This window comes from Cinclus cinclus, chromosome 1 (genome assembly GCF_963662255.1).
Source record: "Cinclus cinclus chromosome 1, bCinCin1.1, whole genome shotgun sequence".
Taxonomy (NCBI): Eukaryota; Metazoa; Chordata; class Aves; order Passeriformes; family Cinclidae; genus Cinclus; species Cinclus cinclus.
In genome coordinates, this window is record NC_085046.1 from 22,265,151 (window position 1) to 22,292,850 (window position 27,700).

At 38.1% G+C, this 27,700-nt stretch overlaps 1 protein-coding gene across 3 annotated transcripts in view; it reads left to right on the forward strand.

The window, feature by feature from the left end:
• CDK14 (cyclin dependent kinase 14) overlaps window positions 1-27,700 on the forward strand; it is a 248,760-nt gene that overhangs the window by 187,983 nt on the left and 33,077 nt on the right. For all 3 annotated transcript variants that reach the window (XM_062494811.1, XM_062494819.1, XM_062494827.1), the window contains 2 exons: window positions 2,379-2,472; window positions 24,964-25,027. In XM_062494811.1, coding sequence (XP_062350795.1) covers window positions 2,379-2,472; window positions 24,964-25,027 — 158 coding nt within the window. The remainder of the gene's footprint in view (window positions 1-2,378; window positions 2,473-24,963; window positions 25,028-27,700) is intronic.

The window sequence follows — 27,700 nt, forward strand, 5'->3', positions numbered from 1 at the left end:
TTGCTTGTATTTCTCTCCCCAAAGATCATAAAACCTTTTTAAATTTTGTATTAGGTGTTTGTTTAACTCCAGTACTTTTTTATTTTGGTTTGTGACTAAATGGAATTCTAGGCTGCACAGGAGTCCAAGACATATAATAGGATTCTTCTTTCCAAGCAGGATTTTTTTCTTTAGTTTTGTTCACTGTTCTTGATTTTTTTGCTTATACTTGTGTCAGAACCACTAAAAGTGGACAAATTCACAAATAACGTAAAACAATACAAAAGTTGTGAATATCTTCTTGCTGCCCTTACAGCATTTCTGTTCAAACAGCTGGATGGAGATTCCCTGCAGATTTGTATATGCTCTCAAGTGATACACTGGCTTAACCAAATGCCTGTTTTCTGGTTGCAGGAATTGAACTGTGATCCTCTTCAGTCTAAGTTCAATTGTTTTATTACTCATCTTGAATAAATGGCTCCTGGCTAAAATCTTGAATTTTTCCTTGGGTACCTGAGAGGCTGGTACTGTTTATAAGTATTTGACTAAGATATATTGTGCCTATCTGTGCCTAATGAAGCACTAACCAGACTAAATGATGAATGGCAGTTTAATCAATTCAGTTCATTTGGTAACCAGCAGAAGCATATGGAACATAAATTTTAACCTCTCTTTTATAAACTCCTGATTTATTCTAAAATTTGACCACAACTGTGCTTTCCAAAGTTTTCTTGCACTTCTTTATGCCAGCGAAGCTTTACTCCATCTATACTCTGGGTTGTAGAATTAGAAAATGGTGATGAATATTTAATTTTCTTCTTCAAAAATTGGACTATCAACCCTCATTGTCCTGGAATGTAAAATTGTTTCATTATTGGGTATTTGTCAAAGCCTGAGAGATGATTAAAGCACAGGTTATTCACTGATACTTTTAGTTAAGTGGTATCTATAAGTACTCAGCTGCAGTCTAAATGAAAATATGCAACCTGTTTTCATTAAGTTGTTTTATTCGAGAACCAGTTCCTCACCAATATATGTACACAAATCCTAAAATTAAATGCTGCTTTCTGAATGCATAATCATGATGCATAAGCAATGAAAAGGTATGTAATTACTACATTCCAAATAATTTACTTCTAAAAACAAAGCTAAATTAGAGGTTATTGCTGGGCTTTTCTGACACAGAAACAAAACTCTCAGCTTTAGAGGGAGGTGGTACTGTAGTTAGTGTTGCAAATTCTTTGCTCATTTTGATATATGTTCTGGGGACTTAAACATGTTATTACTTTGAGTGAGGAGTGTTTATGTGTGGTTGCTTACACGGACATGGTTGTTCAGCATATGTGGGTGTTTGCATATGAAGGTTGTAGAAAAGAATATGCAGAAGAATGTAATTGAAGTAGTTGGACATCATCAAATTCTGCATCCTGTTGATAGCCAAGAGGGATGTTTTATCTTAAAATTATTTTTGCTGAGAGAACATGCAATCCTTGAGCTCTTTTCATCTAGAAAAGATAGAAGTGGAAGTTTGTAAATCGCTTTGCTTTTGAGATGCAGGAGTTTGCAGGTTATCTGGAATTTGAGGTAGTCACAGAAGCTTTCCTCAACCTTTGAGAATGCATTTTGTGCTGTAGTTAGTGTTCCTCAGATATTTGTGGTGTCTGATTTCCTAGTGCTTCTGCCACTGGCTTAACTCAGTGGGATGAGGGGGAGTCGTGAGAGTGAAGTATGTTGTGTGGGAAACCAAGGACAGGAGCCTTGGTAAACCTCCTGTAAAGGAGGTGGCCATTGTGGGATCAGGAGGGATCCCATGGCTTCTCAGCCCATTGCAGGACCTCTCAGCCAGAGCTTCTGGGGAATGGGGTCAGCAGCTATGGGCTTTGAGCTTCTTTTGTTTCTGCTGGAAGAGGCGAGAAGAAAGTCCAAGCAAGTACTTCCCCCAGGTTACCAGCATTTGGGCAGCCATGTGCCCTTTTCCTTTTTACTCACATTTCCTCCTCCTATGCTAAGTGTGCTTCCATGTCATTATTCTGTCCCCATTCAGCCTCTCCCAAGGATGCTCTCTCACTGCCATTCCTGCATCTCCAGAGTTTCTTTGGGAGCATGACTATTCTGCTTGGGAAGCACTAATGTAGAAATCAGCAGCTGTGCTTTTATTGGTCTCAACACCCAACCAACCACATTCCTGCTATCTCTATCTACACTTTTCTTCAAACGCCTGACAAGTGTTCATATGTGTACACTGATTTTAGCAAATGCACATGCCTGTCCTTCCACCTGGCATCAATTAAAAAAAAAATATTTAAACACTGGCAAAGGATACAAAAATATTGTTGTTGGCTTTTTGGTCAATAAGAAATCTTTCTAACCTTTTCTTTTTTTTTTTTCCCCTTCTGTAGGGGAGTGGGTTGTATCTTTGTAGAAATGATTCAAGGGGTCGCTGCTTTTCCAGGAATGAAAGACATTCAAGATCAACTTGAAAGGATATTTCTGGTGAGTTCTTTATTGTGAAGTAAGACAAGAGTAAGTGTTCACATATTTCTTTGTGTTAGGAATTAAATTACTGATAGAGCCAAGGATCAGAAGCCCAAGCTAGATAGAGTTTACTTGATATGTGTTATGTAAAAACTTCTATTTCTAATTTTTTTCACCTATTTTTTTTAAAAAAAACAAAGAGGTTTATGCAATTGTATAAAAGCTTTTCAAATGTAAGGCAATAGAAATCCAGCCAGTTTGTCATCCTCACTTTGCAGAGAACAGCTCCAGATGGCCTTATTAATATTCTACTAATATTGTAGTGTTACTTTTTTGTTATATATATATCTGTATAACAAGGGGTTTTTTTTGTTATATAGATATATGAAGGAAAAGTAAGATAGGAAGCGAGGTGACAATAGGAATTCTAAAATAATATTTAAACTCAGATTCAGCAGGGGTCCTTGACTCCTGCTTTCTGTAGCCTGGTTAGGGCCTTCATGTGGGTTGCTCAAAGGCACTGATGACACATCTACATTGGGAGTGAAAGAAAGGGCAATTTGTCTCAAGCATATGATAATTCATGCATTTTTCTACCCAGGGTTGTGGTTTTCAAATTCTGTTTGTTTGCTCGGGATTCTATTTTCATTTGCTCTTTCTTCTGTTGTGCTCTGGGTTTGGCAGTTCCCTTACAGAAGGTTCAGGAACAACTTTCCTTGACTCCCAGTAAAAGTTTCTATCTACTCTGATGCCTCCTGGTAGCTGTGCTGCTCTGGAGTGGTTTGCTCAGGGCAGGCACTGCTCACCCAGATGAGCCACAGTGGCCCCTGGTGCTTTTGGGTGCTTTTTTGGATGGTGGAATACAGGGAAGGTATCATAGGAGCAGGTTCTGACCCTAAAGTGTCCATCTCTGGATTGTTCTGACCATAAATTCAGAAGGGAAACATGAGCATACCCTTGTTTCAAATGTTATTTTGTCACTAGTCATTTATTTCAAATGCAGCATATTTATTTGGTATTCTTTCTTGGTCCATGGGGAAAGGAAGAAAGTCTTTCATAATCTGTTTGAAAAATTTACATTCTTCACTTTATTCAGACTTGCTTGCTCTATATCTCTTTTGTTGGGACATCAGGGAATTTAGCAAATGCTTTTATGAATGGTTCATAAAAGTATCTCTCTAAGACAAGGCCTTACTTGATTGTGATATAAATATTATTCATTTTCTGTAAAATATTTGGTTTTTTTGCCCTGTTGGCTAATACCCTGAAAATTCTGTGCTGTGAAAGAGTAGCTATGCTGCATCATAGACTGGGAGCAGTTCTGAGCAGTTCCTGTGACGTGCCTCATTGCTTTGTTTGCTTGCCAGCTTGTGTATTTTAAGCTAGCAACTTCTGAGCCAGTTCCCAGCTTTTGCTTTTTAAGCTTATTATGCCTTTCATTTATTAATTTGAAATTTTCTCCTTATTTATAGAACATGAAATTTTGAAAGAATTAGTTCCTCTTTGGGACTTCATCTCATTCATTGCAGTAAAATCTTATTGACTGTTTTTGCTGTTGAAATTAAGGGCACTTGTAACAGCAGAAATCAGGTGCTTCCTTTAGCAGGGCCTTGTTTGCAATTTATCATATGAGATTGTAAGATACAGTGCAAAAAGTGATAGGGATAAGTATATCCTTTAAAGCTATTTTTGTATGCCTTCTGTAAACCTTTTTATATACGTCTGTTTTTTTCTCTATCCTCACTATTTGCATGTTAAAATGCCAAGGTAAATGCAATCTAGGAAGAGTTTTGAGGCCTGCCGGTTATTTTAAATTTTGTTTTTAAACTGCAGTTGCAAATACTGAGAACAGTGTTGAAATAACAAGGGATAATTTGTTGATACTCTCTCTTTAATTTGATCTTTTGTAAACCATCAAATAAATAGATAAAATTTTGGTCTGGGTGTTTTATGGTCCATTGCAAATTCAGAGTTAATTTTAAATCCCAATTAATTAAGCTTTCTAATGGTAGTGTCTAGTTACCATTAGCTAAATAGTTTCAGTGAGTGCCTTCCTAATGTATTTTAAGCATCATTAATGCCTTAACTTATCTATTTAAAAGTTATAAACCAGAGGATTATTCTTGTTTGGTTTTGTATTTGAACAGAGGGATTAAATTCATTAATTCTCCAGTGAATCATGTATAGTAGGGTAGTTAATAGCACTGAAGGACAAAATGAATCAGGTTGTTTTACCAGATAACTAATATGATTAACTCCCTCACAGTGGCACTTACATGGCTGTGAAAGAAACAGATCAGCCAATAAAAGACTTTTGCAAAAAGAGCTCCCATAGTTCATGTTTTCAGCATCCACCAGCAGCACTTTTCTTTAAACAGAGGATTCTCTTTGGAAATGGTGGAAGGTACAGCTCACCTTCACTCTGGTCCAGCAATCCCTTTGTTCACACCTTGTACACAACTTGCAACAAAAAGGAACATTAATCTTTGTCATGTCTGTTGCTGTTGTTTACTCATAGCTACATGTCCTTAAGTGTGAAAGGAGCTAGGTTGCAGCTCTTAGGGAATTGGGTACATTGTAGTAGGAAGCTGGAAAAATGTAAGAAATAGTAGCCAAGAAAAGTGAAAAAAAATTGCCATGAATAACAATTTAAAAATCTTAAATGACTGTTTGATTTCCTATTGTTTAGTGGACATTATTATGTGAATGATATTAAAATACATTTTATGTACATTGTTTTAGCAATTATCAAGTGGAAGTCAGAAAGATTCACTAAATGTTTTTGTGTATCTCTACTGATGACCTTCTTCACATATCTACATAGAAAAAAATAGATGCAACACAACATACCACATATGTTTCTTCCTCATTATGAGTGATGTTTATTTACGTTTCATAACAGCTTAATTAAGCAGTTGTGTATAGTAAATTAAGAATAGTGGTTGATCTTTCAGTTTTATTTAAGGACTTTGCTCTTTAAACTTGTCTCTCCTGACTTCTATTGATTCAATTTGTGGGTTTTTAAATTATAATATACACTGATTCTCTATTTCTGTTACAGCAGCTGTTTTTAATAAGCATACTCAGGTTCTATTACAACCACAGACCTCAATAAAACAGCATGGGCTTATACACAGGATCTGTTCTCAGTGTCAGACCAGCACAGAGAGATGTTGATAAGCAGCTGCAAGCTGTTGTTGTCACACTTTGGATCTGATCACATGAATTCTTTTTTCTGCCTAAAATTAAAAGTGTTGATAAGCTCCTTGCTTACAAAAAACTTTGCTTACAAAATGAAATTGGAATCACACGTATAAGTAGGTTATTTTTCCAAAGAGGTTTAACAGTGAATAAAATGCCTTAATGCAGAGGTGGTTTTCCTGCATGTTGAAACTGGGGTTACTTTCTGGATAGAAATACATCATAGAAAATAAGAGAGGAAAGTGTAGTATCATAGAATTAAATAATGAAATCATTAAGGTTGAGTCTAGCCTTTGACTGAACACCACTTTGTCAACTAACCGATAGCACTGAATGCCATGCCCAGTCATTTCCTGGACCCTTTCATGGCTGGTAACTCCACCACCTCCCTGGATAGACAATTTCAATGCTTGACAACCATTTCAGTGAAGAAATTCTTAACTGGTGTCCAGCCTGAACCTCCCCAGGCACTGTTTGAGGCCATTTCCTCTTGCTCCGTGGCTAGTTTTCGTAATTACAGCCTGTAAGAGCTAACAAGCCTCTTGCCTCAAAGCATTTAACTAATGGGGAGTCATCATCATTTCCAGCAAACTTTTTTATTTTCCATTCTCTGAGACGAGCAGCTTAGGTTTTTGTTGCAAGGTGGCAAGTCTGACACTGAAGACATGAAGTGGTAATCTTAGCATTTCTTTTGAGTCTTGCAATACGTGCACAAGACAGGATAAAAATTTGATTAAGTACACATTGAGCAGTAAAACCATGAGAATAGGAAAAATATGTGAGGCAATCTGTTGAATCAAAATAAAATTACACAAAATTGGGAAATGCCATTTGGCTTCTGATAAGGAGTAGCTAACATCTTTATCAGTAGTTTATTCCTGTTGATCATTTGTTAGCATACATATCGCTATATGCAAACTTTGAGGTTTTCTGATCAAGGAGAATGTGCCATTGTAAATATAAAATTTAATTATGTCTAGAAGTTCAAGCTGCAGCAAATGCCTTCAAGCTAGCCCTGTACCACGGAAAATTGACAGCTCCTTGGATCTGGTGATGATCACTATGAATTATCTGAGTGTTAAAGCTGATTACACTGAGCAGCCTGCAGTATGCTTGTGCATTCCACACTGGAGATAGCAACTTGGTTACAGCTCTGAATTTTATATGTGCTTTTATAAGTGCTGTTCTTAACAGATTCAAAACAGATAAGAGTTGAATCTCTTTTGTTAGCTAAATTTTTCTTCTGCAGAGATTTTTTTTTTTTTTTTAAGTGGGAAGGTATTTCTGTCTTTTCTGTTTCATGTGAGCATTCTGAGAGCCACAATTTATCAAAGTGAATTTTCCTCCCAGGCTCTGAAGCCTTCCTGATAAGGGAATAATCTGTGCATTGCCTGAACTTTAGCCTTGGTGCCAACTACACTGCAAATTAGATTTCAGTCCAGGAATAATGTACAAAGGGTTTTCCTGGTACTTTGCTCTCTGCACAGGCAGGACAATGGCATTTAAATGCTGGTTTGTCTGAAAGTGGGCATTCTCTCTGAAAACATAGTTTCAGGAAGCATGTGCACCACAGGAGCATCACACTGCAGGTAGGGTGTCACAGCAAGAGCAGGAAATGGCAGCCAGAAGATCCTGTCTTTCCTGACACGCACGTATTGAACAAGCTGAGGACTCCTTTCTGATATTGGATGCTATTGCTCTGTTGGGTATCATAACACACAGTATTAACAAGTAATTAAAAGAGAACAATATGCATGGGGCCCAGCAGCCTGATCTGCCAAAGGGCAGCACCAGAAACTCCAGCTTTCCACATGGAGCTGTGCAGCAAAACTCACAAGAGTTTGCCATTTCAGATAGCTATGGAAAATGGTGTTTTAATTTCAATGGGAATGGAAGTGTTTCTCCCATTATTGAAGAATTAAAAGGCTAACATTATTATTTTTTTAATACATATATACACACATACTTGTAATGTATGACTACAAGCCTGAAGTGTTCTTGTAATGCAGTCTAGTAGTTTTTCCTCCATGACTGAGGTTAACAGGCATTTGTGAAGCTACAAAGCTTTCCCCCTGTAGTTCTGGATCTGAAGGTTTGCTTCATGTCACTGACATCTTCTGAAGCCTGGAATAATACTTTTCAAGAGCTTTTAAGCTTATGATGGACCCAAAGAAAATGTTCCTTCTGGTACATTGTATTAATAGCATATTTTGGGAAGGTAGCAGTGCTAGAACCAGGGGAGGAGTACTTTAAACCATTGGATTTTTAAATTCTTCTGTATAATCAGGTACTTAGTCAAATTCATTAGTCTTTTTTTCCCTGTTTCTTTATTAAAATACCTTTTTCTTTCACTTGGTAAATACTTTGGCTCTGAAAAACAGGTCATCCATCTCTGATGGAATACATGTAATTGTGAGGCTGAACGTGAGCTGAAATTTTCTTTTGTGTAGGCATGATGTCTGTGGTGCCATCTATTCTTCTGGTTGGATGAATCTATTGTAATATAAATAGTTCTTGCTTAGAGGGCAAAGTTTGTGTTTTCCTCCCGTATCTTTCCATTTGCTTCCCACCAATGACTTCATGAGGAGTATGAGGGGGGTTTTTTGAAATGAATTAATTAGATATATGACTGCTGAGTTCTTTCTTCTATAATACCTGTAAATAGAGAAGTGCAATCCTGCCAATAACCTACCTCTCCTTTGCTTTATAACAACAATGTGCAAAATATTTCACTTCTTTTCAGCACCACTGAAAATTAATTACATAAATATCGGGCTTTTCCACCTGTGGGTCTTGTCTTGGAAGTTGTTAGCACTTAGTATTTTACTGTAGTTGCCTGCAGGGTTTGCACTGATACCATTTTTACAAGGTTCCTCTCTGGGCTTTGTGCCTTAGGCCAAACTTCAAACGAAAGTCATTCTAAACTATGCAAGTATGAGCAAAATTAACCTTTAAAATGAACTTTAAAAAACAAAGAAATCTTCCATGTGTTCATTTTTTGTAAAGGATTCTGGCCATTTTTAAAATTTCTTTTTATGGAGTTTCAGCTCAATTTTTGATCTCTGACTGCATGATATTGTTTTGTGTATTGCTGTGTGAGTAGAGTTTTTCCCATATAACAGGGCCCAAGGTAAATTATGCTAATTTGCATTCACTTTTTATGAAGAACTCCCATCCTCACCCTGTCTGAGTTTTAATAGTCTGTGCTGTTCTTTGCCTTACACCATTAAAGCCATATGGTACTGGGCAAACAAACTTGGCCTAGGATTTAAAGACAGCAATCTTGTAAAAATGTAGGACAATTTCTAGAGGAGTATTGCCTATATGTGTTAGGAAAGGAGACTTTAAAAAAATATGTATCTCACACTCTGCTAACATTTATTTTAGGAATTGGGACACACAATCTCAGATCTATCTATGTTTAAAGTAATAAAAATACCCACCAGTGTATTATGGACACTTTCCAGAGGGAACTACCAGCTAGGTAGTTGATTGCAGGAGGGAAGATAAAGAGAGGAAATAATAAATTATTGTATAACTCCATCTTTTTGCTTTGAGGTTTGGGTGGATTTCAGGCCAGCCAGTCACACAACCTCATGCACATGGGTGTCGCCTGCCTGCAAGATTTTCCTGTCCAGCCTGCTAATTCTGAGCAAAACCCTGAGCATGGCTGGGCTGGCATTGCAAGAGTGTGGGTTATTATCAGCTTGGTAGTGCAAAACACGAGAAGTAATTGGCTATCAGAAAAAGAAAACAAATTAAGACATGGTTCAGTGGAAAACAATGGCTTTGTGGTTTTCTTTGGAATCAGAATGTTTTCTTTCTGCCTTATTTCAGTTGCTGAATGAGAAATGGGCTATAATTATAAGGAAGCATTGTTTCTTTTCCAGACTTGCCTCTAGCCTTTGAGAGGGTGTTTACAGACAATACTTTGGGAAAAAAAAAAAAAAAAGTGGAGAGACTCAGCTGGTGCAAATCATTACCTGGTGTAAATCAGCCCACTGCTTTACATCTTTGCAGACACCTTCCTTCTTGCACCACTGAAATATCTTCTTTTCCATGTAAAATCCCTCTCTGTGCAGGCTGTGTCCTCATGTGTTACAGAGCTGTAACTGCAAACATTTTTACATGCAGGTGACACTGAACAGAAAAGCAGTTGTGAATTTTGTTGAAAATTTCTGCATTTGTGGGAGCTGAAGCCCATTCCAAGCTGAAGTGTTGGTCCGCTATCCAAAAATTTATTCTACCAGATAATATTGTACTATAAAGACCACAGACATTCAAAAAACTTACTCTGGTATGCTGGCTTTATTTGCTGGGGGAGATAAAAAATGATCAGGCATCAAATTGTCACATTGCTTTCTCTTTCATAAGTAAAGAAACAATGTTCATTGCACTCAAATCTTCCCTTTTCCCTTTCTTCTTTTACTTGTGTCTGAATTGCACATTGCTTGTCAAAAGTGACTTTTCCGTAAAGCATCTTGATGGCCAAAATTGTTATGATCTGTAGCAAAAGTTGAAACATCCTCAAGGTTGAAAATGTATAAATATCAATGTGAAGCTGTTTTAGATGATGATTTTGGAGATGGGTTATGAGAATATTAGATTGATGTCTTGCCTGTCTGCATGTATTTCTTAAAAAGCTTCAAGAATAATGGCTGATTTCTTCTGTCCTTATAACTAGTAAAAGTAAATAGCTCTCTCTCTCATGGTGTCTGGGGGAAACTTCTCCTTCAGCTCATGCACATGCTTTGAGGTACCATTTGTAGTAAGCCTAATTTGAATAAAGTTAGACTTCAATACCTATTTTAGTGTTTCCATGATCAGTGCCCTAGACTAGGTATTAATTTAGCAAAATGCTGAGCAATTGCCTTAAAATTGTCTCCAACTGTCATTTTCACAAGCTGCTGATCCTAGTGAGCTGAATGTAAATTTTGATACAAGCTTAGTGATTTCAAGGGGCTTCAAGTTTTCAAGGGGCTAGCATTAATACACCTTGATTAGGACAGCTGCTTTTCTGGTTCATTAAATGGCTGTGGTTGAGTAACTTAGGCATAAAATTTTCATATGTTGAAAATTTTGTAAAACCCTGCTAAGTTTTAATTATATGTATAAAAATGCTGTCACACAATTTGTGTGTCCACTGTTTGTGTGTTGCCATTTCTTATGAGACTTGCACAAAGGAAATCCTACTGACAAAATAGTATTAATGAGTAGGAAAAGGAAAGAAAAAGGGCTATAGAAATGAAATGTATTCTGCTGCATAAGAAAATGTAAAAAAAAAAAGCCAAAAAAAGCCTCATAAGATATTGAGAGTCTCCTATTGATAGGAAAATTACCTGACTAGGATCTTAATGCAGTAGGTATTCTTGACTGAGTGTGAAATAAATAGAGCAGGTTATGAGCTATGCAGGATTATGTTTTATTCTTGTGCTTTGGTTCTTTCTTCCCCAGTCTTCTAAGCTCTCAGTTTAAAGTTAAGGGAAGCTAAAGCAGAACAGGATTCTCCAGCTGTGAGTTGCAGGAAGAAAAATGTCCTGTGTTCCCTGTTTGTCTTTAGAGTGTGCATGTATATCACTGTGTAGCTGTATTTCTGGCAATTGAGGTCTGTTTCCAAGGACATCACAGAAAGCTAACAATGTTTTTTGTGAGACATAGTGAGAATCCTTCGCAGTGCTTTTTCAGGGCAGAATAGGACCCAAATGGCTGCGGTGCAGACTCTGAAACCTGTTGGTGATGGAGCAGAACAGCACAAGTTAAATACTTAACAGAGAATGTAGTGTGGTACAGTAGGTATGTTCTCACAGAAATACGATTACCCTGATGAGTACAAATCAAAGAACACTTTTAGCATCTAACTTAGAACACTGGACGATTACAGTTGGATTTCTGTATATTTTGACAGGTGAGAAATCAGTTGACTTTGTGAGCTTTCAATTTGATTAAACTTTATTGCATCATAAAGAGGGATTCACTACTTTAGAATAATGCCTACTTACTTCCTTTCACAGATATTTAAAAATATTCTAAATTTGCTTACCTTTTTCAAAATGGTTTGAATTGTAACTCATTTTCATCTTAGAACATACTACATTTGTATTTTTAACCTGTATCATGAGTATTATAGTTTTACAATAGCTGGTAATTGTGCTTTTCTCGTAAAAAAGTACCTAAATTTTGTTTCACTGAACTGGCCTTTCATGAAAATCAGAGGGAAAGAAAGCATCCAAGGGTTTTATCATTCCTTTAAGTATCCTTCATGTCTCATCTTGGTGTGCATCTATAAAACATATTGCCCTAATTACTTAAAAAGAGGCCCTAATAATTTGGATGTTGGAGATCCTGTGCATTTTAGTATAATCTGCTCTGGTCTGATGATTGAGATATTTGATTGATGACATTGCTGTGCTGCTGAGCCAGCTCCTTTTAGAGTGTGTTAATATTGCTTCTTCCTCTTGGAAAGGAAGGGGTAGGGATGAGGTCCTGCTGACCTCACTGCATCATATCACTTTATCAGCTACTCAGCAGTTCAAACTCTAGCCAGGGAAAATCATATTTTGTTTGCTTAATTGGTCTTGTAATGAAAACTCTGCAGTACCCTATTCCACTAAAAAAAACAAAAATCAGACCAGCAAATGTAGCTGAAAACTAAGGGTTGTGAAATACCTCTTTGCTACTAAAGTCATCTCTTCATTGGGTTTCATTTAGTTTCAGTAGAATGTACTTTCAGTGCAGCTTCCTTCCACTTCTGCTTTATAGCATCTTCTTGCTAATGTTCTCATGGTTTTGTTGCTTTTGTGGCCTTTTAAATAGCTTAATGATAACATTGTGCTGCTCATTTGCATTCCTCACATAGTCCAAGAGATCAGATGCCCCTACAGTGTTGAGAGGTTGATTTTTCTCTCTGATAACTTATGTAGTTGATTGTCCATGATTCATTGGTGTAACATCTCCCTTTCTTCTATTTCAATGGGATCTTTAAAATTTACCTCCAAAACACCTTGTAATAACAGAGTTGTTAATCTTAAAGATCAAACCATCATTTTACTATTCTTGTATCTGATGCCCCATAATTTTTCACCCTTCTTGTCATCAGTATTTCAGGCCATGCATTTCTGTGGACCTTAATGTACCAGAGACAGAGAATAAGAAATTCTTACTCCAGTCTTTCCCCTCCTCTCTCTCATTATTGACTACCAGTGGTACTGAAGCTTATAGTCATATATCTGTGCAAATTTCCTATTTTTAATTAGTGTATCCTATTTATTTAGTTACCTGTTTCGCCCTCTGGATTGTTTTTTATTCTGTTTTTCTGAAAAAAGAAGGAAAAAAAAAAAGTAGAACATGGTACACATGTGTTAAGTAGTTAAAATAATTTGAAAATTTGCTGTAATTCACTTACACTTCACTAATTATTCAGTGCAAGCCCCCACAATTCATAATGGAGCTGTAGGCAGTATGTTCTCCAAATACTGCTGAGTCCTCTCAGCTCCTTTCTCCTGTGAGGAGAGAGGACCAGTTCCAGCAGCACCTGGGAGGTAGTTCCTTTTTGCCCAAAAGCAGTGCTGCCAAGAGGAGGAGCTGCCACTGCAGCTGCCCTGCAGATGGCTCAAAGTTTAATTGGGGACAGGGGATGACTACTCCCTGGTCCCTCCTGCATGGTGCTTTTGAAGTAGCTCAGAAGTCATGGACAGAGTTACCAAGTGCACCAACATCAAAACAAGCAAGAGGTTCCCTGAAGCTGGCAGTGCTTGTTGCCTCTTCCAGTTGAGATACGTCAGCTGTTACCTTCATTTAAATAAGCAAAATGAAAATTCTTAGGCTGTCTGCCATCTGCTTATTAAGGCCACAACTGCTGAATGAGCAATAAATGGTTAAAATCACAGTTTCCAATTTCTGAAAATTTTATCATCTCAACATTCTGTACTCTTTCAAAACCCATTTCTGATCCCAATGTTTGGGCATGTACCTCATGGTGTCGGGGCAACGAATCCCTTCCTCTTCATGGGTTTGCAAGGAAATAGGTAAAGAAAGTGTCAGGAAAATGGGTAGATTTTTCAGCTAAGAATTCGCTGGAAATTTCCAAAGTGCTTTGAGTGAGGTGTGCTAGCTCACTGGGCTGCACTGGAGGATACAGGTTCTGTTCAGCCAGTCCTCCCACAGATCTTACCATTCTCTGGATGAGAATGTGTAACTCCCTGGGATTCTGCACTGACCCCACTTAAAATGTCTCGGCTGCTTTTATAGCCACTCTCTCTCCATCAGACATAGGCCAACATTTCCCCCATTTTTAGGAAAAAAATATTTCCCTGCTTCCATTTTTCATTCTGCTTGCATGCTCTGTGCCTGTGATTCAGGAGGATAATATAAAACCCTTTTCTTTTGTAGCAGCAAAGTACTGCTGTTTGGAGTGAATACACCAAGCGTCATGCTGTGTTTTGTTGTAGGAGGCACATTTCGAACTGTATCACTTGAAATGGATTTTAAGTGATAAGGTTAGACATTTTTAAAAGGGATTTGATTTGAGAATTCTGATAAGGTTCAGTGTAGGAATCAGCTGGATATTTAGACATCCAAGGGTACTCGTATCTGTCTATATACCCATCACAACTGGAGCTCATTATTAATGCCCTCACTGTTTCAGAAACATTGTAACACCTGAACCTGCACATTCTTCAAATGGCAGTGTGACTGACTGCCTTCATGTTCTACAGATTGTCACTTAAAAAAACTTGACAAAATACCCACTGCATCACTGAGCTCCATGTGGCTTCACAAATCTATTCAAAATTGAGATTATTGCAAGATCAAGACCTAAACTGGCAAAATAAGGAGCTGGCAAACTTCTGGATGATCTGATCAGATTCTACTGTCATGTTGTTCTGTGATGCTGAGCACCAGGCTTCATATATAGGTCTCAGTGGTTTCTTACCTCCCCTGGCTTTTTAGGTGAGAAAAAGAATTTTCGTGTTCCTTCACTTATTTTCTTTTTTTTCCCCAGACAGTGAGCTCAGGCAGCTCAGTCAGCCCAGCTCTAGTATTCTATCTGCCTTAGCACACCAGCTTTCTTCTGCAAGTACTTTTCTATCACATACGCAGCACGTGTCATGAGCTCCTATTGTGCCGTGCATATGCTGTTCCTTGGGCATGGGGAGTGGTGAGTCCTGGTGTGTTGTCATAACGAGGCACAATCCTTCCTCTGATGTGTTGGGACTGGGCACCAGGCCAGAGACAAAATGTTTCCAGTATCAGAGAAGTGCATTGTGCATTCACTGCTTGGGAGGGGAGGTTTGTTCTGGGGAAACGTTGGTTGGGTCCTGTGAGAACCAGTGGGTCAGAGCCTGGTGCAGAGAAAATCCTTGTGGAGAAAGGATGCGATCCCAAATGTTCTGGTTTGTTTAAACACTTTTAGTTGAATGGCGCCATAGTGAAGAAACATAATTTTCTTTTAAGTAAAAAGGTTTTTCTTTCTGCTTTTCTGATGATTCATAGGAATATGCATACTTTGGTCTGTTAATAATTTAAATCAGCTTTCCAGCTGAATGGCAGCCTTAAGCCCTTAAATACCCTGATGCAACAGCATAGCTGGGCCTGTGCCAATGAGATTGGATACTACAACACTAGGTAGGAATTCATGTGTGTTAACTGAGCCAGTTTCACGGTCTTCAAAAAGGCCATAAAGCCAGCTTTATGATCCAAAGGGAGCATTGCTTCTCTGATAAGCCAGCATTTCCAAGAAACCCCATGTAGTGCATACCTGGAATTCAAATGAGCCAGCTGCTGAGCCAGCACAGCAGGGCTTCTGGAAGTACATTTCATAAAAGCTTCCCACAGGTTTTGGCTTTTATTTTTCTTCCTCTTTTTTCAGTTTAAAGAAAAGAAATAGTTAAAAACCTAGAAATAAATCTTTAAAGAGCGTGTTTAGGAGAGGATTGTCTGTTTGGGTGGGTTGTTCCAAAGGCTTTGCAACCTATACAAGATAGGAAATGTGAAATGCAGAGTATATCACTATTTTGTACAGAGTAAATCAGAGCGGATTTTAAAGAATATGTAAACAGTCATGACTTGTGAGCCATGGGGTCCTTCTGGCAGAAAACAGGTGTCTTTGCAGCAAAGAAAACCATTCTGTTTGTTCCTAAACAGTAAGGAAGAGACCTTCCAGCACAGCTAGCAGCAGCAGCTGCTTCTTCACATGGATTAACACCAATCTCTTCCTCAGTGAAATCTTTCCCTCTCTGTAACCTTACTTGAGAGCTCACAAGCTCTGTCAATGCCAGAAGACCAAACTTTTCTCCTTCTAGAGGGAGAGAGAAATCTCTTGAGGTTGGCTTGAGTCTCCTACATGAATTTTCTTCCCAGTCCTGATCCACAGCTCTGGGGTCTACAAAAGCTTTCAAAATATTTTCTCTTCTTATGACGAATCAGTTTCATCCTGTTGAAGTCTTTTATTGTTTCTGCAGCTCCAAAGCAGATATCAAAGACCCTAAGTCTAGTTTAATGTCAGCATTTTTAAATTCTGATTATGGGGTTGTTTGCTGATGGAAAGAGACTCCTGAGCAGAGGTGGCTGGGAAAGCTGAAAGGACAGGGTCTCTATTCTGCTTTTGGCAGTTCAGCCTGGAGCATCCCTCACAGAGGAGCCATCATTTCACTTTGGAGCTAAACAATCTCCTTTTACCACGCACATACATCATTGTTTAACTAGCTTTTGATTTGGCAAAATTGCTGCATGGTTGCACTGGTTTGAGGGAAAGTGCAGTCTCTGTCAGGAGTTTCCTTTTTCCCTTTTTGCTGCTAATTTCAGATTGTGTCTCTACAGCCTAGGCCCCTCTATTTTCAAAATAAGTTTGCCAAATCCTTTTTTCTAGGTTTTTTTTTTTTTTTAGCATTCATCTCATTCACATAAACATTTTAGTAAGAATCACTAAATTAAAAAAAACCCCAGTTTATTCCACCATGTGAACTTTTATGGATGTTGTAAGTTACTAAAATAGGGCTTTATGATTAAATGTGCTGACTGCCTGTAGGAAGAGGATGTCCCAGTCCTGTACGAGTTGTTTCACACTTGTTTTTTTCTCATTGTGAAATTTAGATAAAATACTCCAGTTTTGTGCTCTTTCCGGTTCAGTTCGGATTATGGACAGAATTTGCTTCTAAAAGTCATCTCATCAAATTTGGAATAAACAGAACTCTTCCCTGACTGAGCATTTAAGGACACTGGCATGTCAAACCCCGGTGGTGCTTTGTTGTAGGGCTGGGAATTTCATTTATTCTTGCCCTGATGCTCTGCAGTGCTGTGTGGCACTGGGGTGACAGTTCCTCCTGCCCCTGTCCTGCCAGCTGTGGCTCCCAGCTCGTGCAGAGCCCAGCTCTGTGAGGGTGGCCAGGCGTGTTTTTGGGCAGTCTTCAGTCCCTTCTGTCTCCCTCATGTTGGCACAGCTGCAGTGGTGTCTCTGCCAGGATCCCTCAAAAAGGTACCTGTGGTTACCATGGGTATGAGGAGAATGGTGCTTTTTTTTTACTTTTTTTTTTTCACTTGTGCTGCAAATGGTATGGAAACAGCGTTGGGATAAATTTAACTTTGCAACACAGACAGCTACTAAAATATTGTTTATATAGATAAAGTAAGAATGGAAAAAATCACATATTAAAAAGGTTTCCTGGCAAGACTTCATTGTATTTTGCCTTTATGGGGAAAGGAAGTTAAGAACAGTTGGGCCCTCTACTGTTTCAAGTAGCTCATTTTTCATCCTCGACATAGCTAAAGCAAAAATATTAGTTGAGCTTGATTTTTTTTTTTTTTTTTTTAATGAATGTGTGTTATTAGAATTTTGTGGGAATGTTTTGCTTCCTTCATCCATACTGGCATATTAGTCCAAGGTTTTAGAATACAGCTTCATCATAAATCACTTCTTATTCTCAAAGGAAGTGGTTCAATTATCCATATATAATGGAATGATGATATTCCACTTGATGCCTGAGCCAGGCTTTTGTTGAGCCTCATTCTGTTCTTGATGCTTCTTTTTTCACCTTAAAGAATAAGCCTCACACAGCAGCATCACTTTGCTTACAGCAAGAACAGGTTTATGGGGTTGGTGAGGAGGTGCCTTCTCTCTTTTGTGCTGCTGTTGTGTTCCAACCTCATCATCTGTGTAGCAGGTCCTTCATAAGGCTAGTGAAAGAATTTAATACCTTCCTTTCTTTTTTCTTTTTATTTTGTGTTTGTTTGTTTGTTGTTTTATTTGTTTGGGGTTTTTTGTTGTTTATTTTTGTTGGGTTTTTTGTTCGTCTGTTTTTTGTTGGTTTTTCTTTACGACCATGCTTAGATAATTTACAAAATAACTTGCAAAAGAAATACTCCAATCTGTTTGTTTTCTAAGCAGCTTTGTTTTCAATCCATAATTCTGATTTAATTTCCCAAATGAATGCAGATCTCATTTAAAATATTCTTTTGCACATTACCATTGTGCATATAAAATGATGACTATTGAATTTATTTTTCCTTTTGCCATGTATCTTCGTTGTAAGGATTTTTTTTCATTACTCTGGTCGCATTTACACATAAGGAAACAAAACAATTACCACCGGTTTTATGCATAAAACTAAGAATAAGAATTTCAAATTCTGTATTTGTCTGTAAAGAATTATGTGTTCTTGTTTAACACTTTTGTTCTGAAGAGGAACCATGCAAGTTATGTTTTCAGTATGCTCAATCTGTTGCATTACATTTTCTGTATTTTTAATCTGTTTCAGTGGTATTTAATTTATTACCTGTGTGGGAATAATGAAGGGATATTTTGATGACAGTTGACTGAAAAAAACACAGAAAGTTTACTGTGTAAGAAAAATAGTTTTACTAAAATACGGTTTTCTGGTTCTGAACAAGGCCTTTATTGCTTTCCACATGGGAGGAGACTGCCTAGATTGCACAATCTTACTTCAGCTGTTCTAACTTTGAATTGGCATGGATTCCTGGTTTAGGAACTATACAATTTTTGCCATTCATTTAGTGAAGTAAGGCTTTAATATTCTAAATCTCAAGGACAAAATAGGCATGTGATCTTTACTTTTCATGAATACAGATAAATATATTTTTACCATTTTAGCTGATGGACATTGTTTCTTTAGTGAAAAATGAGGTAACTTTTTCACTGCAGCTGTGAACCCTGGAACTTTCACAACTTTCCCAAGGGTAAAATGTGTCTGGCCCCAGTCTAACAAACCTGTAAGTGTATTACACAAATTAATAGATTTACAGGCCCTTATGGAAACTGAACTGCGAAAGCAAACCTCTAAACTCGTGATGTGAAGAAATGAAAGACATGACTGATGTTGAGGCAATTCCATTTCTGACTCTATCTGTTGGATATTAAACTTGACACTCAGCTGTCACCATTGTGCCCATCAGGGAGTCAGAGGAAGCCTCACTGCAGTTGTCAGTCAGCAGACTCTGAGTCAGCAGACGTACTACACAAATAATTACTAAATGCTTTTTCTAACCTGTTGTACTAAAACTGAATGCTAAATTGGTCTTCACTGCTTCACTTCTCCTAGCACAGAACTTTTCTGGATTGTGAAATGTGTGGTTCAGATCTACCTGACTGTACTTCTCAGGAAGGGAATGTGGATGTAGGTGGATCATCTGGCCAAATGACTTAGCACCACTGCTCTTCCAGAGCAGAAGTTCTGTGTTCAGAGGTGGCTCTGAGAATGATGGAGCTGCTGTAGAAAAACCCTGGATCTCACACTGCCCCCCAAGAGGCAAATCTAAAGCAGTAATGTACTTTCCTCTAATGAAACAGAAAACACCTAGGGTTTTGACTAAGTTGAAAACTTCATTAGATATATATGTTTTGGAAGAATAGAACAGATTTTTGTTGAAAAGCCAAACATCTGAAACCTCCAAATCTCACTCAACAGAAAGAGATTGCTGATTTGGGAATGGTCTGCAATGCTTATTCTCTTCCTCTTTTGATTAAGTTCAGTTCCTCAAAGAGCTGTAGTCTCCCATGGTAGATCACAGGCAAGAATTCACTATATGCAGTATGTTTTACCTAGAAAACAGGAGGACAGGAAAAGAAATATCAAACATCCTTAAAAGATACAATAAAATAAGAAAACATGTTTACATCCAGCTTGTAAGTTTTCTCAGTTAAAATTCCAGGGCATTTTTCAACAAACCCTTCTTCTTTTAAAAGGAAAAATTTGCATTCTCCTGACACTATTATTTTACTAAACTTTGTTTGTTAATCAAGTTGACCTAGCATTAAAAAAAATAAATTCTGCACATTACTTAACCTGATTTCCATAACTCTTGTCTAAGGAAAGGCAGCTCATTTGCATTCTGGTCTTGTCTTTCCTGCTGCTCTGAATAATACCACAGGCTGCAGGTTCTGTGTCTTGTTGAAGTCCAAACCATCACCTTTCTTAATGATCATCAGCTCTAACAAGTGTTGAAGTGTTATATCAGTAATATGCAGGTTTTGTATATTCAAAACTTGTAGCGTAAAGGGAAATGCTTTTTTTAGTAATTATGCCAGCAGTTGGAAAAGAGCTGGTAGGAAAGTTTTGCACTGCTGCTCATCTAATAGATGGCAATAACGTGGGATGGTTTTGCATTTGAAGCAGAATACATGGACAGCATGACTAATTGTGTTAGTGCAAAGCTCACTGTAAACTAATTATTCCCTTGTACACCAGAGAATGGTGAGTCCTTGCAAAAACAGATGCTAACCCCCAAAATTTTCTTATATTAAAAAATTAGGCAATGCAGTAGCCCTTGAAGCATTTTCATTGCATTTCTTAGGAAATATTTCTATATCATGCTTGTGTATGGAGATTTGAACAGCAGGTTCTGTTTTTATAACTTTCTGCCAAACCCTAATGATACCAACTGGCAGTAAAGGTATTTAACCTTCAGTACCCGATGTATTGTAAATCTGTCATTTTTATATAAATATACTTCTTACCCCACAAATGGAATTAGGATCTGGTCCTGATTTTTAATAGCAAGTCTCAAATGAGACTTCATTTTATATCCCTTGTCAGAGAATAAAAGAGCCCAGAGTGTTGTCTGTGGTGTGGAACAGCAGAACCCCAGTAGATTTTGGAGTCTTCTTTGCAGAAACCATAACAATCATGGTCCCTGGAAAACATTAACTGCATTCCAAATTGGAAAATTGTAGATTAGTCTTGTGTTAGTAATTCAATTTAAAGAACATAGGATATTAAACCATGCAAATTGAATGCTTACCTTGCTGAGAAGCAAATTATCAGTAGAGAAAACAAACAAGTTAAGTTTTATTTTTTCAAATAATTGTCAAAGCTAAATAAAAGTTTTTTTCCAATATCAAGTTGGGGCTTGATTGCCATGACAGCAGTGGTTATTTTTATGGTTTTGGAACGTGATATGGAAAGAAAAAAATGTTAAAATGTAGAAGAGGCAGAACTCCTGGTGGCGTGCTTGGGATGAGAAGCGGTGGACCATGAGAGCTGGGGCTAGGAGGTCACCTGGAAAACAACAGCTCCTGGTGTTCAGCTGTTGTCTGGGTCTGGGTAATCAGTCTTCACTTCTAAGTGACAGTGTATTCCAGTAACACCAGAAGACTCTGGGATTCTCCCTTCCTCTCCACCTCCCTTTTCGGTGTTGGTGCCTTAAGTCTCTCTTGTAAGCCGTAAAACAAGGGAGACTGTCCTAGTTTGAAAGACAGGTGTTTGCTAAGGAAAGCAGAAGCCTCCCTTTGAACTGAAAAATGTGATCCTTCCTTCCTACAGATTATTATGATTCTGAAATTAAGGGAGCTCTCAGGCAAAGATATGGGGGTAGGAATAACAGTTCTTTACTAGTATATCTAACAAGACAAACAAGAACAACAACAGCTATGAAATTACCCACAAACAGAACAGTGACTCAGTCCCAGTGTTTTTTGGCTGCAGGCACCTTTTCCCTGAGCTGCAGTTCCCGGTGCTGGGGGCGGGCGGGTCCCGCAGAGCTGCAGGAGGGCTGGGGGTGATGGCAGCGCTGTCCCAGGGGGAGAGAGAGATGGAGAGAGAGCCCTCTGCTCACGGTGTGGGTCCTGGTGCTCAGCAGAGTGCTGGATGGTGGCAGGTTACAGTGAGAAGGCAGCAGGGCAGGGTCTGACAGCAGTGAGGATGGCTCCCGATGCTGGGATGGCAGAGATGGGATTGAGGTGGCGATCGTCCTTCTTGTCCCAACTCCACAGGGGAAATGGGCCGAGCCAGAGCCTTCCGTCTGCTCTTCTGGATGTTTGGATATCGAGGGGTTTCCCTCTTCTCTCCCCTCCCCCTTGTCACCAGGGCCCAGTCAACAGGTATCTTAGCATGACAATGGGGAAAATTCCACAGAGAGAAAAGGGAAAGAACCAGCCCTCAAGAGAGACTCTTCTTCGCTGTGGTGTTAAGTGTGAGCCCTCTTTGCTTTGTTTATAGCAGTGTCAAAACTCCTTGCTTTGGACTGCTTAATCCCATTCATGAGAATGGGATTGATTGCTGCTTAGGAGAATCACTTACAAGGTGATGCTTACAAATCTCTTTATGTTGACTTACCTGTGGGCAGTGACTGTTCCATTTTATCCAAAACTATAGTTGTTTCACCTCTGCCCTCTCCTCCTTGTTTGTTGGCTGTCACATATTGTGAATTTCTGTACTGCATATGCTAAAAAATCATGTGGAAGAAAGATATCTTTATAGTGTTTGTACCATGCATTAAAATAAAGTGTTTGGATCCTTGCCTGAACTACCAAGTGTCTCTACCTTAAAAATGGTTGGCTTTTAGATGCTAGGAAACCCGCAGTTGTTTTCAGCCTGACTGCTGCCCTTGAGAGAAGCTATAAATACTGTAGATGATTTGAGTACTCCAGTGCACAGAACTTGCTTGTAGCTGGCTCCTAGATACTGTGGTGGCAGATGTGCTAGAATATTATTAAAGAAATGGATTGGAAAACCAGTGAAACAAGAAACAGTGAGTCAAGAGATTCCTTTAAAAAGTGAAAATTACAGATTTTGTTAGCTGGTTTTAATTTTCATCTGTACAGTCCCATAGCTGTCTCTGTCTCATCTAAAATAAGAGGCAAATAAGGACACTCTTTTAGTGGAATGTGGCTAATATTTTTGATATTCAGAACAAATATATTCATACCTAATATATCCTATTTAATAAGAGAATATTCCTTTGATTCACTAAGAGGGGCTGCAAAGTTGAGAACCTTATTTCTAATTTTAAATTGATGCAAGAATCTCTGGTTTTGATCCACGGGCTCCCTCTCCTGGTCTGAGCGGTGCTTGGCACCAGGAGCTTGATTAATACAGAAGGTAAGTGGAAGTTATTTGCAAATTGATTTTGTGGCATAGTGTTGACGGTGTCTCCTAACTTCCTCAATGTTTAATGACAGCATCGTGCTCTCTCTAATAGCAATAATGAGATGAACACGGGTGTTGTGATGAATCAGGGTTGCAGGGCCAGGTTTATCTTATTCAAGTGCCAATTAAGACATATCACAAGGACTGGAAGAAGTGTGCTACAAACAATATTTACAAATAAAATCAGTGAATTTGCATACCTAAATAACTATGTGAATGTGTGCTCTGTCGTAGCCCTGATACCGTCACCTCTGTCACCTTAGTGCTCTACTTTCACCTTCTACTATCATACTACATCCAAGTTGGACTGTTTGTCCATTGTATTTGATTGTGGGGGGGAAAAAACCAACAGCCTTTGGATTAATATTCTTAGATTAGAAAATTATGACTGTTTTAAACTGCTCAACAAATTTGAGGCCTCAGACTCAAAAAGCAAACCTCATAGGTAAAAATTGCATCTATTTTAGAGGTCACTTTTGTCTCAAGTTTTTAAGCTAATTTCTAAATTTAGTGTAATAAATTCCTGGCAGAGTTGAAGAAAAACTTTTTTGTTTTATCTTGTTTTGTATACTTGTATACTTTATTATATCTTGCCAATCTTGCATGTAAGGATTTTTTTTCAGGTTGAATTTAACAACAGGAACAAATGTTTACATAGCTTAAGAAATGAAACAGGTATTCTGGAATGGTGTCCTTCCTTAAATGCTCCTAATTCATATGTATATTACAGCAAACAAAATTAAAATAAATTTCTTCCATCCCAAATGATTTGATGTTGTTTTTCACATTTTTTGGACCAAAGATTTTCATGCTAACTTTGGGCTTACTTCATGCTGAAATAAGTGACCACAGAATGTTACCTGAAGATATGGAGGTCCAAAAGATTTATTCAGATGACCTGCAGTGCAGATGGGGCAGAGCTGGGAGGGCCTTTTGTTCATTGATAATGCAAAACAAGCACCAGACTAATAAGAATTACTTTCACTCAGAATATCAACCTTTTATTCCAGGGCCTGATCTTATAACAAATATTCAAGAGAATCTAGCATTTTCATTCATGTTAGAAATTGAGTGTAAATTTTTGAAAAGAAAGATCCTACTAGTGAAATATGAAATTCCACAGTTCATACAGAAATGTGTTTCTAGAACAGTTAATTTAAGTGTTCCTCCTGGCTTTACTTAAAGCAAGTCTTGACAGTTATGTGTTATGAAGCAAAACCAGGCTTAGGAGGACTACTTATAGCAGTTCTCTCACTTTAATTACTATTTGTGTCCAGGGCATGGAGAGTGAACTTTTCATATGACCAGAGAATACAAGATACATGTGACAAGTATAAATACTTTGATGCTGGAAGTTGGTCAGACTTATATTACAAGAAGGAGGAGGAGGACAGTTGAAGTGAATAGAAACAAAGCATAATGCATGAGTCAATGAAGTCTGTATCTCCTAAGAATTTACTATTTTTATGTGTACTGCACACATTAAAATAATAACCCTGCCTTGCATTCTTGTTCATGCCACACTCTTGATCATCGTCTTTACCATCTGTGTAAATCTTTACGCTAGCATCTATTCATCATCTTTTTATCTAATTTAATTTTCTAGGGATAGAATTTATTCCTGAGCTAAATTATCTAGCCTCTGTAACACCAGTGCTCTCAGATAGCTTGATACTTGTCAGTGAAAAGTAGCTTTAACATCCATTGGTTAAACAGGCAGCGTGACAGGAATACAGCACTCCCATTTGCTTTACAGACTCCACTGGTACCTTGGCAGTGTTGTAATCGTTTAACCTTTTGTACCTTCCTCCTCCCCATCCCCCACTTAAGAAGCCTATTTGAAGTTTAGATTGTGCTTTCTCCTGTACTATGACTTGTTAAGTCTTTTCCATTAAAGCAGTGTGGGTTTTTTTTATTTTTTTGTGCACAGGTGCTTGGAACACCAAATGAAGATACGTGGCCTGGAGTCCACTCTTTACCCCATTTCAAACCAGGTAAGCTGAAGTACCAAGTTACTCCAAATTCCATTTCTGGAAGTACACAGCAGAGATGATTACATCCCTGACCACAAGTGATCAAGATGACCTGGTGTGCAGTGTGTGAACTGTAATGCACTTCTTCCACCTACTTACTTTTTATCATGCTCAGGGTGGGAGGTTTTCTTTAATTTAATTTCTTTGCTTTCTTCTTAGTTTTTCTTCTGTTTGTTACAGTATGAGCCCTGACCTGTTTGCATTCCTCAGCCACTGAGTATTGTACCTTTCAGACTGCTAGTGTGCTGATTCTCTGGTCAGGATTACTTTTCCAACAGAACACACCAAACTTTGGGGAACATAAAAGAAACTAAAGAGTAGAGGAAATATTACTAGATCATCTATTAGTATCTTTCTGCAAAGGTTCAATTTTTTAATATGTGCCGTATTTGCAGTTGTCATACTCTGTAACCATCCTTGAAAAACTGTTTGACCATCTGATACCTTTTTGTGAGAGGGAGCAGTTTGTCTCCTAGAGACTGGGAGGATGTGGGCAGCTTCGTTATGCTATATATGTATGCATGTTTATGTATGTAATATATATAGTCTTGTGAACTTCTCAGTGGGGATCTATGAAATATGTTTTTTTTAAACATGGCAAAACAGGCGAATAAGTAGGCAGGAGATGAGGCAGAGGAGTTGTAAAGGGCAAATAGATCTAGATAGATGCCAAAATAAGAGTGAGAGAGAAACAAATATATTGTAGGGCCCACCCTGACAGAGACACAAAGCCTTGAAAAATAGGAATGCAGACAGCTTTCTTGCACATGGCTTTTTAGTCTCTGTCCTACTGCTGACTTACTGCTGTAGAGTGAAATCACACTCTAGTGCTCTCTAGTGAATTAGTAGAAACTTCTTTAACAGTCTTTCACTGATATACTAAAAATACTGCAGTGTTCCATTAAGTTTACAAGCTTTTGTGTTTCTTAGTCTTCATACTGATTGAAAGGTGGGCAAATGCAGACTCCTAACAGAATGCAGTGGTCTGTAAAAGCAGCCCAAAAACATTGGTTTTAGCAAGAATAGTAAAGAGAATGAGAAAGCCTGAAGGTGTCAGTGACTATTCTTTGGGTTGTTTTTTTTTTCTGTGAAATACAGGAAAGTTTTGAACAGTAGATGGCAGCCAAGAAATTTCCTGGTTTCATTTTTCAGTTTGGCTTCCAAGTGTGTCAAGGGATGTGGGTTTATTACCACAGAAGAGCATCAGGAAATAAATCCACTGTAGGCACTTCATTAAATCTAATTTTTATACAGGCATTGTGTTAGAATTGCTCTTATTTTCTCCATCCCAGACTATGAATTTTTTCAGCTATGAATGCATAATATTTATACAAATGCAGAGTGGGGAGAGGAGAAAAGGTGCCCCCAAGACAGAAAATGGTCACTCACTATTTTTACCATTTCTGCATTGTGTGGCCTTTGTTCTCTCAGACCCTTTCCACATCTGTGAAGTATGTAGATTTGTAACTCAGAGTAATTACTATTATTGCTGGCAATCATTTAATCTTTTTAGTGCCTGTTAATGCAAAGCACTGAGCCTCTTAATTCCCTTACACTGTGGAGGTCTGGGAGCACTCAAAAAATAAAACCCCTGTTCTGTACACGTACTGTGTTGTGCACCCTATATCCTTGACGACCTTGGTAAAAGGATTTTTTGTTTGTCTTATGGTTCCTTATTTGCTGTTTTTAGAAATTACAGCAATAGAAAGCATCATCTAACTGGACAACCAAAACTGGCTTGCATACCCCAAAACTGAGTAACTGAATTTTATGCTGGTAACTGTGGAGTTGTTAGAGCAGCAAAACACATCCCTCTGGGATCAATCTGGGGTACCAGCACCTAAGGTATGTTCTGCACAAAATGCTCTGACCTATGGGCTGGGCTGGAATGAATGGTATTTGCTCAGGCCATTAGTATTGTTGGAGATGTTTGGTCAAGGACACCAGGTTCTCAGTCACTTCTTAAAAATGTGCTTTCCTTCATGCTGTTCTGTGCACAAAAGTTTAATGGATATGGTGAGGCTGCTGCATCATCTTCTACAGGTGCTTAACCAGCCATGCTCCCCTCCCTGATGGGCTGAAATTGCTGTTACACTCTAGCTTTCCTGACTGACTTCTTAGGAGCAAAAATGAAAGCTGAAGCTTTAATAATACATTTGACAGTTGGACTCAGTGGTCCTTGTGGGTTCCTTCAAATTAGAATATTCTGTGATTCTTTGAAGATGACTTAATCTCTTCCTTTTCTTAGGAAAATAATGAAGAATGAAGTATCCTGAAATGTCTTGTCAAATCTGAACTGATTCCATTGTTCTTTAATATTTGTTAAACTACTGTGTTTAAATAGATGTGATATGGGGTTAACTAACTCCTGTGCTTTGCATGTTAGTAAGTTTTAAACTGATAGCTGCTAACACTAATTGTGATAAATTGAGAAGTGCAGAGAACATTGGTGGTGAGGATACCAACATTCACTCAGGCAAGGCTTTGATTCTGTAAACTTGAGTTGTGTAAGCATAAAACAAAAGGATTTGAACCGCAAGTATCAGTGATAAATTGTTGCTATAGTTTAAAAAATGCTGAGCACATTAAATGCCTGTGGATTTGGGAAGACTGTTGAGAGTCAAAATAGAATTT